This window comes from Lutjanus erythropterus, chromosome 5 (assembly GCF_056507025.1).
Source record: "Lutjanus erythropterus isolate fLutEry1 chromosome 5, fLutEry1.hap2, whole genome shotgun sequence".
Classification (NCBI taxonomy): Eukaryota; Metazoa; Chordata; class Actinopteri; order Lutjaniformes; family Lutjanidae; genus Lutjanus; species Lutjanus erythropterus.
The window spans coordinates 38013250-38028076 of NC_139321.1; the positions used below are offsets into that span (position 1 = coordinate 38013250).

Sequence of the window (14827 nt, forward strand, 5' to 3'; positions counted from 1 at the left end):
CATTATGGAGTGCTGAGACACAGATTGAATTAACAATGTGAAGTCAGCAGCTATAAGTTAATTTCCATAGAGCAGAGGAACTATATGGTGAAAAGTACGAACACGCATGTTATTTTATGTTTAACATGTGAAGTAAAATTGATCCATTTGTTGAGATAATATTACTGCAGCTGTGATGCTAATTGCCATTAGCATGTCAATATGAATTCCAATTATATGTTAGCATTGAGCTAACAGACTAAGCCCTATTTATTTTCATAAATCATGATGAGACGGTAATTCCAGTAGATTCTACTGTAGAAATAAAGTTGTTCCTACATGAAACTACTCACAACAAAGTCTGTGGATTGAGTTTTGAGGTGTTTTGAGGGAAAGAAAGCAGACATCGCTACGGCTCCAAAACTTGGTAGAACACACCAAGACAATATAAAAGTATGAACAACACTACAGACCAGAGGAAGAATATGTGTTTTTGATTTCTGGGGTGAACTCTACATCTCATCTCATGGACCACAGCTTGTGCTGACCCTCCTTTTAAATTGAGATATGAGGAAAAAGTGAACAACAGCACAGTTTGATTTGGATACCATGTGCTAAACCTTTCTACATCAAAGCTGTAAATACTTTGGCGCTGGAAAAAAAAAAAGAAAATAATCAAATAATGTCCTTAAAATCCCCAAACTGAAAAGACTGACCTGCCTCCAGCTCTGAGATTTACAGTCGATATAGTATCCCGACAAAAGAAAAATGGCCAGAAGTGAGACTTTGTACGACTTTTCTCACATTCGGAGCGGAGAGGAGGGGGTGAGGCAACAGCTGTGCAATAAAAGACGTGTGGCCTCATAAGTTAACATTAAATTTGAGTCCATATTCACTCTTTCTAATCTCTCTCCCCTCTATGGCCTGACTTTTTCCATCCACTTCAACTGTGTCCTTTGGCATGGGTGAGGGACCGCAGACCTTGGAGATGCCGGCAGCGCCTGCGTTTCGCTCACTGCAGGATTTAATGTCCATATCCTGCCTAAAGCAGCTAAAGATGGAGCCTTTAACTAATTGAGAGTGAAGCCGGTGATGTAATGTGAACTATGGGGACCGCGGAGGGACTATCAGAGCAGCAGGACGAAAAATCAATCGCTGGCTGCACTCCTTCAGGCTCTGTGACACCGGTGGCCTCAACACGTCTCAGATAACGTCAACACGCGAGACAGAAAAGGACGATTCTGTGTGCGTAGAGAGGAGAAAAAAGCATGAAGGCAGATTGCTTTAAAGTGGTCGTTGATGTGTTTGTGTTACTGTATGAAGGTAAAGGTCGCTCAGTCTGTCTTGGCCACTTTGTGTCACTGTGTGTTGACAAAGTTCATGGGTTAAAGGGTAGCTAATCACATCTAATGCCTTGTATTTGAACCAAACCAGAGTTAGTGATTGTTGGAGAGGTAGAAAAATGAGCTGCTGCAGCCAGTAATATAGAACTACCATCAACTGCCAAATAAGATATTTTTTCTGTTCTTTATGTAATAAAAGTTGAAAATATAATAATAGACTAATAAAATAATAACATTTTTTAACTAAAATCATTAATAACTGCAGTCAATAATATAATAATATCACTACGTTTCAGTTTTATTCATGATCAAGTGTCAGACTACCATCACACTTACCTTTAATGTTGTTTCTTTCACAGAGCTGCTCAAAAACCTGACTGATCCTGATCCCTAAATCTGAAAACTCACATTCAACAGAAGTATCATGGAAGTGTGAAACTTAGTAGCCAATAATAATATAACTTAAATAAAGTGATATAAGTACAGCTGTGTCATTACATTGTCGGCTATTTTTCTTTAACCTAACCGTTGATGTAATAATTAGCATGTATTATGGGTTAAAACTTGTTATGTTATTGGTTCAGAAATTATTACATTATTGGCATAAGTATCACAATATTGACTTTCATTACACTAAAGGGATAGTTCACTCAAAAATGGAAATTCAGTCATTATCTGCTCGCCCTCATGCCAACTGAAGGTGGGGTTTAGTCTGTTAGTCTACAAAACTTTGCTGGAGTTTCACAGGAAAACAGTGCTGCAGAATCTACCAAACAATGGAAGTGAATGTTGACTAGTTTCCACACTGCTCATCTGGTGTAATCCAAGTCTCAGACAGTGTGTATGTGCACGTGACCTGGCTCCAAGGTAAGGATCTACAGTGAATATTCAGGCTAAAAACATGGTGGAAATAACATCTTTTAGTCAACTTGGCATGTTGGGGTTTTTAGAAGATTTGGATCTCACTAGATGAGCAGTATGGAGGCATTTTATGTTTTTATTCTGTTATTTTGTTCTGTTTTTTTTTTTTTTTTTTTTTTACATTTGAACAGTAGTCAGCATTCACTTCCATTGTTTGGGAGGTTCTGCAGTGCTGTTTTCCTGTGTTTTGTGGACTAAAAATCTAAACCCAACCTTCAATCAGCATGAGATTGAGTATATAACAACAGAATTTTCATTTTTGGGTGAACTATCCCTTTAAGAACAGAAAAAAACAATTACATAATTGGTAGTTTTTTCATTAACGGTAGATCTTGCATCATTGGCTGCTGCATGCGGCAAGATGTTTTTAGTCAGTTTTATTTTGTTTCTGTTGAGTTTGAATGAAGATGACGACGATGGTGTTAAAATTAGCATTTTGTAAAGGAAGTCTGGTTAGTTTGGCGAGAGCAATAAAACTGCTGTTTCTGGTTAAACCAAACATTTATTACTCTTTAAAAAAAAGGTCTGTTTTTGTAGGGATAATTTCTATAATGTTGTCAGATTCTTGGGATAACAATCTGAGCCTGCCGCTGGCAAAACAAGCACTTTTAGTGGATGTACTCTGACATTGTGCAGTTGTTCCCTAATCTGATGCTCAATGTGTCTGAAATCATATTTTCTGTTCAACTAATAACTTCATAAATTCCTCCTGGGGCTTGACTCTATGAAATGCCCACAACAGACAACAACTGTTCACTCCACTGCTAATATGCAAGTAATTTCCACAGAGTTTTTGGGTCCATATTTGGACCTGAAGTCCCTCATCGGTCTCCAGAGTTGGGCATAAAATGTGTTTGCTGTCTTTGCCCCTAAACTTCTGCATAGTTTACTTTTTACAATTAGGTTATCTAACTAAAATTACATTTTAAAAGACATTTATTAGTGGATGCATTTGTAGTAAGACTTTAATTTTATCTCTATATTGTCTGTTTAAGCTCAGCTGTTTTAATTGTGAAATCCTGTGTAAATTTTGTTTTGGTAAGTGCTGTAAAAATACATTTTTACTTGCTTTCTTTATCAGAATAATGATGAATGTGCTACCACTCTCACCTTTCCAGTAAATATTACAGGTTCCCCAGGGCCAGACAGTTTCCTACAACAGCCTTAATGCTGTTTAAACTGCTTTTCTGCCCTGAATATCTGCGATTTTTTTTGGCAAGAAAATGGTCCAATGTAAAGATACTAAATGTCGACTTTACTCCATTTCAATATTGATAGCTGCGTTGGCCTCATTTGAATCTATAGTGGTTTCTACACTGTAGGAACAAAAATTTAGAGCATATTTTTAATTCAAATCACTCCCAGGATATCTATTCTGAAAGCAGTGGACTGGAAAACGGGCACAGAAAAGTACAAAAACACTGTCAGACAGAATAGAAACTTGGGGAGCCATTACCTCGTCTGCATCCGTGGCTGTTAGCTGCATTATCTTGAAGCCATCTCCGACGTTCTCCTCAATGGTCACATCAAGAATATCATTAGGGAAAACAGGCGGGTTGTCATTGACGTCCTGCAGCGTGATCTCCACCTGCAGAGGAAGAATAAACACCACAGTTTCCGTTAACGCTCTGCCAAACACAGCCTGCTACAGCTGTTAGGACCACTGCAAAGAAAAAAAAAAAAAGTCCATCTTCGATTTCAGATGATGAAGACGCTGCAAACAGGGGAAAGTTATCATTCTTTGACTCCAGAGACGCCACAGAGGGAAAGTGTGAAATGATGAAGTGTAGTAGATTGAGTTGAAAGGTCAAAAAGTGACTGAATTCTTATTTAATCCAAATATCATTTATTTAGATGTAATAGTCTGTAACTTAAAGCCAAACTACACATTTGGTCAACAGTGAATAAAGACCGCATTCTTTTAACATCTGTTTAACTGTATACATTTTATATGCCATTGAAATATTAATGTTTTGGGAGAAACAGCATGTAAATCTGCTCGAAAACAGAGCTAAAATGGCAATGATTGGACTTACAGCTAGCTAGTGAGACAGACTTAGCTAAAGCTCAGCAGTTTTTCTTGTTTCCTATAATTGAAAACTCAGTTTTTATGCTCCAACAGCAGAGTAATTAATAAAGCACTTAGCTATATGTAATCATATTGGAGGAAAAAAGTAACAAAAGATAGTCCTCACTAGGTAGGTAAGTAATTGACCAAGATTAGCAGAGTAGCCTTAATGCTAACTGTCAACACTGCAACTTTTACCAAATAAAAACATAACATAAAAGTGTGGAATTTTGGGAGAAAACAAGGGCAAAAATCAAACAGCAGTGTGTGCTCTCTAGCTAGTTAGCTTAGGGCTAGCTGGTGAGATAGCCTTAACTAGCGCTAGCTTTTTAAGTAACTTTTTCCTACCTGTTTCCTGTGAATGAAAACTCAATTTTGGTGCTTTGGTAATTGAGATTATTAAACTACCTAACTACCTTTACCTTATAAAATTATTGTACTATAAAAATATTTAATCTGGGGAGAAAAGGCATGTAAAATAAGAAATAAAAAATTAAAGGCACAAATCAAACTGCAGCTGGTTTAGGGCTAGCAGGTTGGATAGCCTTAGTTAAGGCTAATTTACCCACATTTTCCAGCCAGTTTCATGTAACTGAATGATCTGATGCTCCAACATCTTAATAATTGGCTTTATGTGAAGTAGGCAGTAACTTCATTCAATCATTATATGAAACAGCAACACCAAATAAACTGAAAGGTAAGTAGCCTAGCTTAGCAGAGGAGCAGTCGCTGCCATTTCTGCCTCAGTCTTATTGAATTCATGTGGTTTGAGGTGCTTAAGCCACCTTTAAATCACATTTTTAAACTCATTTAATTAAAAATTAAAATATTAAATTAGCCCATTAGCTAAAACGGACAGAACAGTTGTTCATTGTGTTATTAGAGCTACTGTAGTGGTGCTGGTACTATTCCAGATACAATACCCACTTGTTTAACTGCCTAAGCTAACATCATCTAGTGAACTGCATTGTGGGTCCATAGTAGACCTCATATACCCTACTGTCAGAGGAACTCATGGAAAGTGTACAATATACAAATTGACTTGAGGCTCTTTTCCATAGAGACTTACAGTTAGTGTAACAGGAGAACAAACTAACTGCAGCTAAGGGATTTTCACTTTCATGTCTTAGAAACCAAAATAAACAGACATTACTGTAGACCACAGACCCCCCATGTGGATAAACTTCGTCCAATGTAGTGATACTCTGATAATCTAGATTTAATACAGACACAGCGGTGGTGAGAGTCAAACCTATGATTAGATCAATTGTTTATATAAATTATGTGATTTTAAGCAAATTAAAGTAACGTTTCAGATTTCCTCATTTTACAAAAGACCACAGGAGCCCACTCAGGGACCCCCAGCAGTTCTCCCACCACACTTAGAAAACCCTCCGTCACCATCCTAGCCTGCGGTTAATACGTTACATGGCCAAAAGTATGTGGATGCCCCTTCTCACATGCCTTTTTGTGCTTTTGTTTGTCATGATTTTGGATTGGCGTCTCAGTTTCAATTCAGGGAAATCCTAAAGCGACAGTATACAGTTTTTTTATACAACAGTGTGCTCTAAACAACAATTTGGGGAAGACCCTTTCCTGTTCCATGACAATGCTCCTGCGCACAGAGCCAGGTCCACAAAGAAATGGCTTTCCCAGTTTGGTGTGGAAGAACTTGACTGGCCAGCACAGAGCCAGTCCAACACCTCTGGAATGAACTGGAACTAGGCCTGGGTAATTTTTTAAAAAACTGCAATACTAGTACAAATACCAGTATCCTTAAAGTGATTCTGACACCACAAGAGTCCTTCTGTCATTGCTTTTTTTTTTTTTTTGGTGGCATTTCAGCACACTGAACTGCCAACTCAGTCACATGCACTGTGCTCGACCTCACCACCACATGCTGCTAGTTGCAGTTGCAGTAGTGGGCCACTTACATGTCACATTAAATTGAAGGAACGCTTGCAGTGATTGGTTGTAAGCAAAGCCATACAAATAGTAATTTTCTTTCTAGATCTCAGTACTAAGTGGAATGCTGTGGGCCAGTTTGTTTGATGCGACACACAAAGAGCATCAGAATTACAAGAAATATAAATGATAAATGATAGTGATATTTGTCATCAACAGCAATAAGAAAGCAGTTTGATAAAATGTCCAGTTGTTTCATTTTAATGCATTAATGCAAACTGCCATTAAAGCACAAAATAGCAAACAGACAAACCCTACATGTGCTCACTCCCTGGCTCATAAACAGCCAATCATATCCATAGGTGCTATGCCTGACAAGCCTCATGAGCGCAGCTAAAAACCTCTGATGGATGAATGATAGACTTTTCAGCTCAGGCCTTTGCGAAATACAAGAGCAAATTTGTGCATCAGAATACATTTGCTGCTACAGTTCCAGCAGGAGTCAAACCAACCCAACAGCACCTATGGTGGGACAGAGCGGCTGTTACGCAAGCACAGCTATGCAAATATCCGAGGGAAAGTGGAAACCCTGGAGACAGTGAGAGTGAGACATTTATGGTTTCAGATGTTCTGTGTCTGGTGTGGCAATATTACATTTCCACTCCTATCCCACAACTTAAACTGCGATCCCCTCCGCCTCATCCACTAACCCAAATATGCATTTCAAAGCCAGTAAACACGGCTCGCTTTTGAATCATAACAGACATTTTGCTGCGCATTCTCTGTTTATTGCCTCTATAAATATGGAAAAGCCGTGTTTAAATTCTCCAGCGATAGGATCTCCATTAATGTTGACAGTGATTATGGTAATTCTAGTGCCAGGCATCACAAGACTGCCCCCACCTCTCTTTCACAACCCCCTGAAACACACACACACACACACACACACACAGAGATGAAGCCATGCATTAGTGAGATGAAATGGGAAATGGGAAGAGAACAGTTGTCAAAAGTCGACAATGCAGTGCAGCTTTTCGAGGCAACAAGAGTTTCCCAGTGGGGATTTACAGAGCAGACAATGGGCCTCAAGGCCATATGACCACCGAGGCTGGGGGTCAGATACAGCCGTCTATTCATATCCAGCTAGTGACAGGAAAAACAGACTTCATATGTCCAACAAATCTGCTACCAACAGAAGCAGGAAACCCTCTGTAACAGCCAGGGAGTTATTTTAAAATGTAGTCAGTAACCTAATCCAAGTCTCACAATGTTCAACTTGATTACTTTCCGTTACTTTTGGATTACCTCAATAATAATTACGGCAAATTGTTCAGTCTAATATAATGTTTTATGCTTGTTGTAGGTTATTAATAATTTGTTATGTGTGAAATCACATTAACATTTATAGCTGTAGGTTTGCACATTTAAATGTACTTTGTTAAGTAGTGATTCATGCTAAAATTTCAAGTACAATGGTCTGTGTAGCAAATGTTAGTGGTTGTCTGTGTAGCTAATGTTAGCGGTTGGTGTTCCTTTAAATTTTTATTTAAATTAAACGTTGAGTCCTTGGATGATGACAGTATTTTCACAGCTGAAGGAAGAACTGCCACTCTACTGTGAGGTTGTCCCTCCTTCCTGATTTAAAGACAAATGGTGAAACTTTCCACCCAGAGTAACTTTTTTTCCCACTTGAAGCCACAATAATGGATTGACTATAAGATACACAGGTTTGACACCACAGTGGTGTTGTGAGACTATCATGTGTTCTCACTGTGCATGGTAGTACTTTTTTATTTTTAAATGCGTTTTTAAAATTGTAATTTTACTAAATTATCTGTAATCTGATAATTTTTTTCTGTAACTATAGTTACAGAAATGGCAGTTTTTGTCCTATCCTGATTATGTAATCTCATTACATATAATCTGTTACTTCCCCAGCATGGTAAGAGTTTCCACTGTTCCACTGACTTCTTTTAGGGAAAAAAAAAACTTAGTTCATTAAAGATGACCCAGAACAAGAGGCTTTAGGGAGACATGGCTGAAATGGTGTCAGAGTCTGGCTGAATAAAACATGCTTCTTCGCTGTTTACTGCTATGACCGCAGAAGGGCAAGTCTGCGCAAGGTCGTAATTACAACATATCTCATCACTGAGCCCTTATTCATCTGATCTGCTTGTGCCAGGGCGAGGATGTTGTCCACTTATTAAACCGACTCTGAATCGGTGTCTGCGTGTCTGCATGAGTGGAGATAATTACAGAAGAACAAGCCAGATTATGTCCCGGGCACCAGCGATGCAGAAGTCGCATAAACAAGCCACAATGACAGCGGGCTCTTGACTCAACTTGTGCCTGAGCCGAGGGACCGGGGCAAAGTCAACAAACAATGAATATTTATCTCCCGCCCTGTGTGTCCCCTTGATGTGTAAATAATGCAAGGCCCACTTCTGAGGAGTGAACTAATTAGGGTAGAAGTGCGGTTTTGAGAAATAATTACGCCTCATGCTTCCAGTTTGCATTGCCCAGGTTCCCATGGGACAGGAATATATCAAAGAGCTTTGGTGAAAAATTCATTGGAGGAAGAGGAAGCAAGGTCAGGAGGGGGGAGGCTGAGAGGAGCAGGAAGAGAGGTTTTTGTTCCCTCTACCTGTCTGCGGCGGACCCAGACGCCCCGGCCGAGGCAGGTGAAACACATTAGTTTACAAGGTAAAAGATTGTGTTTCACGAACTACTGTTTCAAGTTGCAGGTGCTGCTCGCTGGCTGCCAGGGTTTTATTATTTATGGGGCGGTATGAATGATTCACGCGTCAAGTGGTTCCTGAGCGCTGTCGATTATGAGACCTTAAGTGATGGAATATATTTGTCCAAGAGGTTGAGACTGGAGCTTGAACTCAGCAGTGATAAATTAATCTTGTTGCAAAATCCCAGAAGCTTATGTGATATACGCAGGAATGACAGGTGGGATAATTTAGATGTCTGAGCTTTATGTTATGTAATATAGTCTATTTTCTCAGTCAAAGAACCATATTGGAGAAAACAGATAGAGAGTCCTACTCAAAGGTAATTGGAGTAGCTTAGCATAGTAGCAGTCATTGTTGCAGCCTCTTTTTGACCGCTTTACCATGCAGAATTCTTACACCACAGATATGTGTAATTTTGGGGAAAAAGTTTATGGAAAATGTGTAAAACTAGAGAACAAAAGCAAAAATCAAACTGCAGGGCACTCTGGTGTTTTAGCCAGCTGGTGAGCTAGCTGGCAAGATAGCCTTAGCTAAAGCTAATTTACTCATGATCTTCTACTTGTTTCCTGTAATTGATTAATTAATTTTGATGCTCCAACATATTAATAGTTTAGTTTGTTAAACCACAAGGATACAAGCAGTAAGTAAAGGTAATCATATTGAAGGCAAAATAACACTAGATGAGGAGCTAATCAACGGAAATTGGCCTAGCTTAGCAGAGTAGCAGTAACATTAACTGTAATCACTGCAGCTACTTTTTGACATCTGTTTTATCATATAAAATCATTATACCATAGAAATATGTAATTTTTGAAGAAGAAAGCATGACAAATTTGTAAAAATGGAAAACAAAGGTGAAAAATTTGGAGGAAAATTGACCAGATAAAGAGTCCATGCTAATCAAACTGCAGTGACTGCACTCTGGCCTCTTAGCTTAGGGCTAGCTGGTGAGATAGCCTTAGCTAAAGCAAAATTAACCACTTTTTCCTACCTATTTCCTGTAATTCCTGTTAATTAATCATGATGCTCTAATATCTTAGTACTTAGGTTTGTTATGCTGCATGAATAAGACAGCTAAATCTAATAATATGAAAAAAAGTATGTAAATATAATATATTTGTTCAAGAGGCTGAAACTGGACCTTGTACTCGGCAGTGATAAATTAGTTCTCTTGCAAAATTCCCAGCTCATGTGATTTACGCTGCAATGATAGCTGGGATAATTTAGCTGTCTTAGTCACCTTCCTCACTCATACAATTCAAATTTAAAGCATCATTTCAGCCATATTACAAAAGCACATATTTTTCCACAATCCTCTTATAATATCTAGCCATGCAGATGGTTTTGTTTTTATGCGCCGAGATTTTGAGATATCTGAAATTTCTGTGGTGACCGCAGTATAAATAGGGAGGATGGATTTTCATTTTTGTTACACCCCAAGTATGATAAAAATACAAAATATGTGCAGATTAATCCACAGATCTAACTGGAACTACTTATAACAAAGAAACAGTCCATCCATGCATTATCCAGAGTTACCAAAACACTGATTCTAGAAAGACATGCAAGCAGTTGTGTTTGTTTGTGTGGTATTTATTCAGTTTGGGAAATCCCACATTCTAAAGAAAGCATTAACTTTAGTTCAAGTTGGCTGGCTGGACTAGAAATCATCTCTGTTGCTGGTTGTTGCGTTTCAAGGAAAATGGACATAACACTAGCAAAACCTGTTTCATTTTGAGAGAAAATTTCCCAACAATGAGAATACAGTTTGTTTTTATCTTTTATTTTGTTGGTAACCTGTTTTATAAGCACAATATTAAAGCTGAGGGTGAGGTTTATTATCATTATTAGCATGACAGTGATGCGGTCAGGACAGAGGCAAGTACAGCACACCCTCTTGTGTAATATTGCTTGATTAACCTCCATTGTGTTTGGGCGGAGGCAGAAGTTTCAAAGTCGGACAAAACCAAAACTATCTGTGTGGCTAGAACTAGTTGAGAACACATTGTATGTCCTTTTGCAATTTGGGTGAACTCACCCAACTCATCGTGAATACTGACACTCCACATTTAGACATCTTTAAAAAGACTTGCTTGTGGAGGCCAAGCAGACATCAAAGTACAGACCTCAAGAGTAACAGAATATACCAAAATAATTCTTCCATCCCACCACGGTGTAATAAAGTGAGAAGAAGCAGTTCTGGTTACAGCTGAAGGTAAAAGCATCACCTTTGTCCATGAGAGCAAACAACCCTTGCCATTTTCCCAACATCTAAAACGTGGAGGTAGCACAAGTTTTCATATGTTTCCCACTTAAAACGTCTCATACTTGCAGTTCTGCCAAGTCCTCTGCAGACAGACAGACAGAAGGGAAAAGTCACTGAGGGAGCAGGAGATCTATTGTTTGAGCACAATCCCACGTAGCCTGCGCACATATTTTGTCAGTTACTCTTTAATAACCAGAGGGTCTGATTAATTAAGTGAGGAATGGTTTGCATTACAGATGAGTAATACGGTGCATGCTTGCTCCGTTGAACGCTGTGAACCTCTGAGTCAAAGAGGTTAAAATTCACATCATTAGCACGAGCATTTCTTCCAAAGCAGACCTCGCTGAAAAAAATGTAACCTCCGAGTGCAACTGATGCAACAGTTGGCCTGTAAACGTTGAGCTCATCTGATCGTAAAAACTGGAGCAGGGTGCTCCTCCTGCAGGAAATAATCATTTCAAAATGATTGAACGTCTGATTAGATGCTGTTGACGAGTCGGGGTCAAGGGTTGGGGGAAGCACCGACTTCCAGCTCTCATTATACTTGGCCTCTGAGATTGAATGATTCCACTTTGCATCATCCATTTTTTGCTTATGACAAAAAAAATCTGGGATCACAAAGCAATTCCAAATATAACACTTCATCATAGAGCCAGAGCCAGAATCATATGCTGTTAAAAGAAATTACTCAGGCTTTGGCGCAGTATAAACAGCTAAACGGCACAAAGGAATTTTTGCAATGCCATATAAAGAATCAATACTAAAAACCTTTGAAATGTGCTGATTCCATCGACATATAATTAACAAATATCCCAAACTAATCCAATCTGAGGTATAGTACACTGTTTGTTTACAATGACAGGATGGTTATCTAAGGTTACATTAGTCTAATGCCCCAGCTGGGCCTTGTGTAATGTGAGGACAGTGCTTTGAGACGAGGCAAAGGCTGGTACAGCTTGGGCCGGTCAGCAGAGTATTCCAACAGAAGCAGGAAAATACGAAGGCTCCGATTGCTGTGCTTCTCAGAGGGAGAAGGAGAGTCATCACCGAGCCTTCTCATATTCAGACGGAGAGGTTACATCCCTTCCGACCGCTGACTGGGAAACCTTCGAAAAACCGCACCCATACAAGTCAGTAAGGACATTCTCACAACTGCTTTAACAAAGTTTTACACTCTCAGGAACTTCTAACAAACTTTCTGCCACTGGTAGACTCAAGTTGGGTGCAAAGGGGGTGACTGTTTCTCCTGGTGCAAACGTACCCTTTTAAATGTGGCTATAGTAGTATCCAGCCTACTGGGTGCCCTTCTAGTGGACAAATTGTGGTAAAGTGGCCTCTAAAGTGCCCTTTCAGTGGACAAGATGTGGTAAACTGTCCTCTGAAGTGCCCTTCTAGTGGGCAAGATGTGGTAAAGTGCCCTGTAAGCTACCCTTCTACTGGGGAACAGGACAAAATGCCTTCTGGGGTGTCCTTTTAGTGGACAAAATATGATGACGTGTCCTCTAAGGTGCCCTTCTAGTGGACAAAACATTCTTACAACTGATTTAACAAAGTTATAAACTCGCAGGGACTTCTAACAAACTCTCAGCCACTGGCAGACTCAAGTTAGGGGCTGGGGGGGTGGTGATCGTCCCCCACAGTGCCCCCATGTTCTAAAACTAGGCAAAAGCACCCTTTTGGATGCTGCTATGGTAGATAAAATGGAATTAAATGCCTTCTGGGTGCCCTGCCAGTGGACAAGAAGTGGTAAACTGTCCTCTGAAGTGACCTTCTAGTGGGCGAAATGTGGCAAAGTACCCTCTGAAGTGCCCTTCCAGTGGACAATAAATGACAAAATGCTCTCTTGGGTGCCCTTCTAGTGGACAAAACATGGCAAAGTGCTATCTGGGATGCCCTTCTGCACAAAATGTGGTAAAATGCCCTCGAAGGTGCTCTTCTAGTGAACAAAACATGAATACATAAGATTTTCACCATGCTGATGCCCCACCACGTACAGCTGGTGCCCTTTTTTTTTCGCCCCTGCCCCTCAGACAGCCTGAGTCTGCCACTGCTCCCTGCACATTGGAAAATCATACCTTCCCCAAAGTCCCTGCTCTGTTTAAGAGCCTCTGTATTGTATGGAGGAATCTGTCATCCTCTCAACTTTGAAAATGGATTACCGACCATCTAGAAATAGCCCAGGCCCGCATCTGCATTTGCCGGACTTAATCTGAAAACCGTATGGGAAGATCCACGCACGTCTGATGAATGCCCTGCTATGGAAGAGAAATTGTAAAAGTGGGACCTGGATGATAAAACGCCACGTTCAACATAATTCATTTCCTACAACTGTGGAGATATGCAGACAAAGACCATCATTATTCAGCTTCATCTTCACTTCCTCCTCTGCCTCTCCTTGTGCTTGTTTAGATGGAACGTCACAGACTCTTGGCTCCAGATTTATGGAGAGTTCAAGAACTCATGGGTTCTGTGCACTCTGTGGAAATAAAGGTGCTAACAAGAACCATAAAGGATTCTTAAGTGTGTCCTCATAGGAAAACCCTTTTTTTTGTGGGAGAACCTTTTATAAGGATTCCTCTTGGGACCCTTTCAGAGATTTCTACCTAGAACCCAAGATAAAGGGTTATACCTTGAGCCATCTGTGTAAGGCTTTACTCAGAACCCCCTTTGAGAAGTTCTGCTGATTGAGTGGTTTCATCTCGAACCCGCCATGGGGTTTTATCGAGAAACCATCCACATTCCAAGGGTTTTATCTTGAACTCACCTAGGGGGTTCTGCCAAGAATCATTTTATATTTCAGGGGCTTTATCTAGATCCCATGCAGGGGATTCTACCAAGAACCTGTTTGCATTACGGTACAAAGAACCCTCAATAAAATAATTTTTCAAGGACTTCGACAAGAACTCTTTCTTCCAAAAATGTGTTTTTGAATGAAAATGGTTCTTAATGGAAACCTTACTCTTACAAAGAACCCTTGATGAACCCTTTTTTAGAGGTTCTCCTTGGAACCCTTTCAGAAAGCTGTATCTAGAACCCAACATAAAGGGTTTTACCTAGAACTATCTGTGGAAGGTTCCACCCAGTACCCCATGTGAGAGATTCATAAGCAGAACCCTTCTGTGGTGTAACAGTTCCAACCAAAACCCTCTCTGGGTTTTCCACTGAGAACCCTTTTATATTCCAAGGGTTTTACGTACAACCCACCAAGGAGGTTTCTACCAAGAACGTTTTCATATTATGGGACAAAGATCTTCAAGGATTTCAACAATCCTTGAAGAACTCTTTCTACCAAAAAAGTTTTTTTGGATGAAAATGGGGTTCTTAATGGAACCCTTTACAAGGGCTTTACCTGTGACCCACCCAGGGGGTTCTGCTGAGAACCATTTCATATTCCGAGGGTTTTATCTAGAACCTATGCAGGGGGGTTCTATTGAGAGGCCTTCTATATTCCAAGGGTTTTATCTTGAATCCACCCAGAAAGAACCTTTAACGAACAATGTCTTCCAAAACTGGTTCTTCTTCAGCAAATGGTTCTGGTTAGAACCTCAGCCTTCTATTTCTAAGAGTGTGGGTCAAAGACACAGGTAGAGAAGTGCCATATCAGCTC

At 39.8% G+C, this 14827-nt stretch overlaps 1 protein-coding gene across 1 annotated transcript in view; it reads right to left on the minus strand.

Moving 5' to 3' along the window:
* fat4 (FAT atypical cadherin 4) overlaps positions 1-14827 on the minus strand; it is a 166217-nt gene that overhangs the window by 78459 nt on the left and 72931 nt on the right. The window contains exon 2 of the mRNA XM_084719787.1: positions 3700-3831. Coding sequence (XP_084575913.1) covers positions 3700-3831 — 132 coding nt within the window. The remainder of the gene's footprint in view (positions 1-3699; positions 3832-14827) is intronic.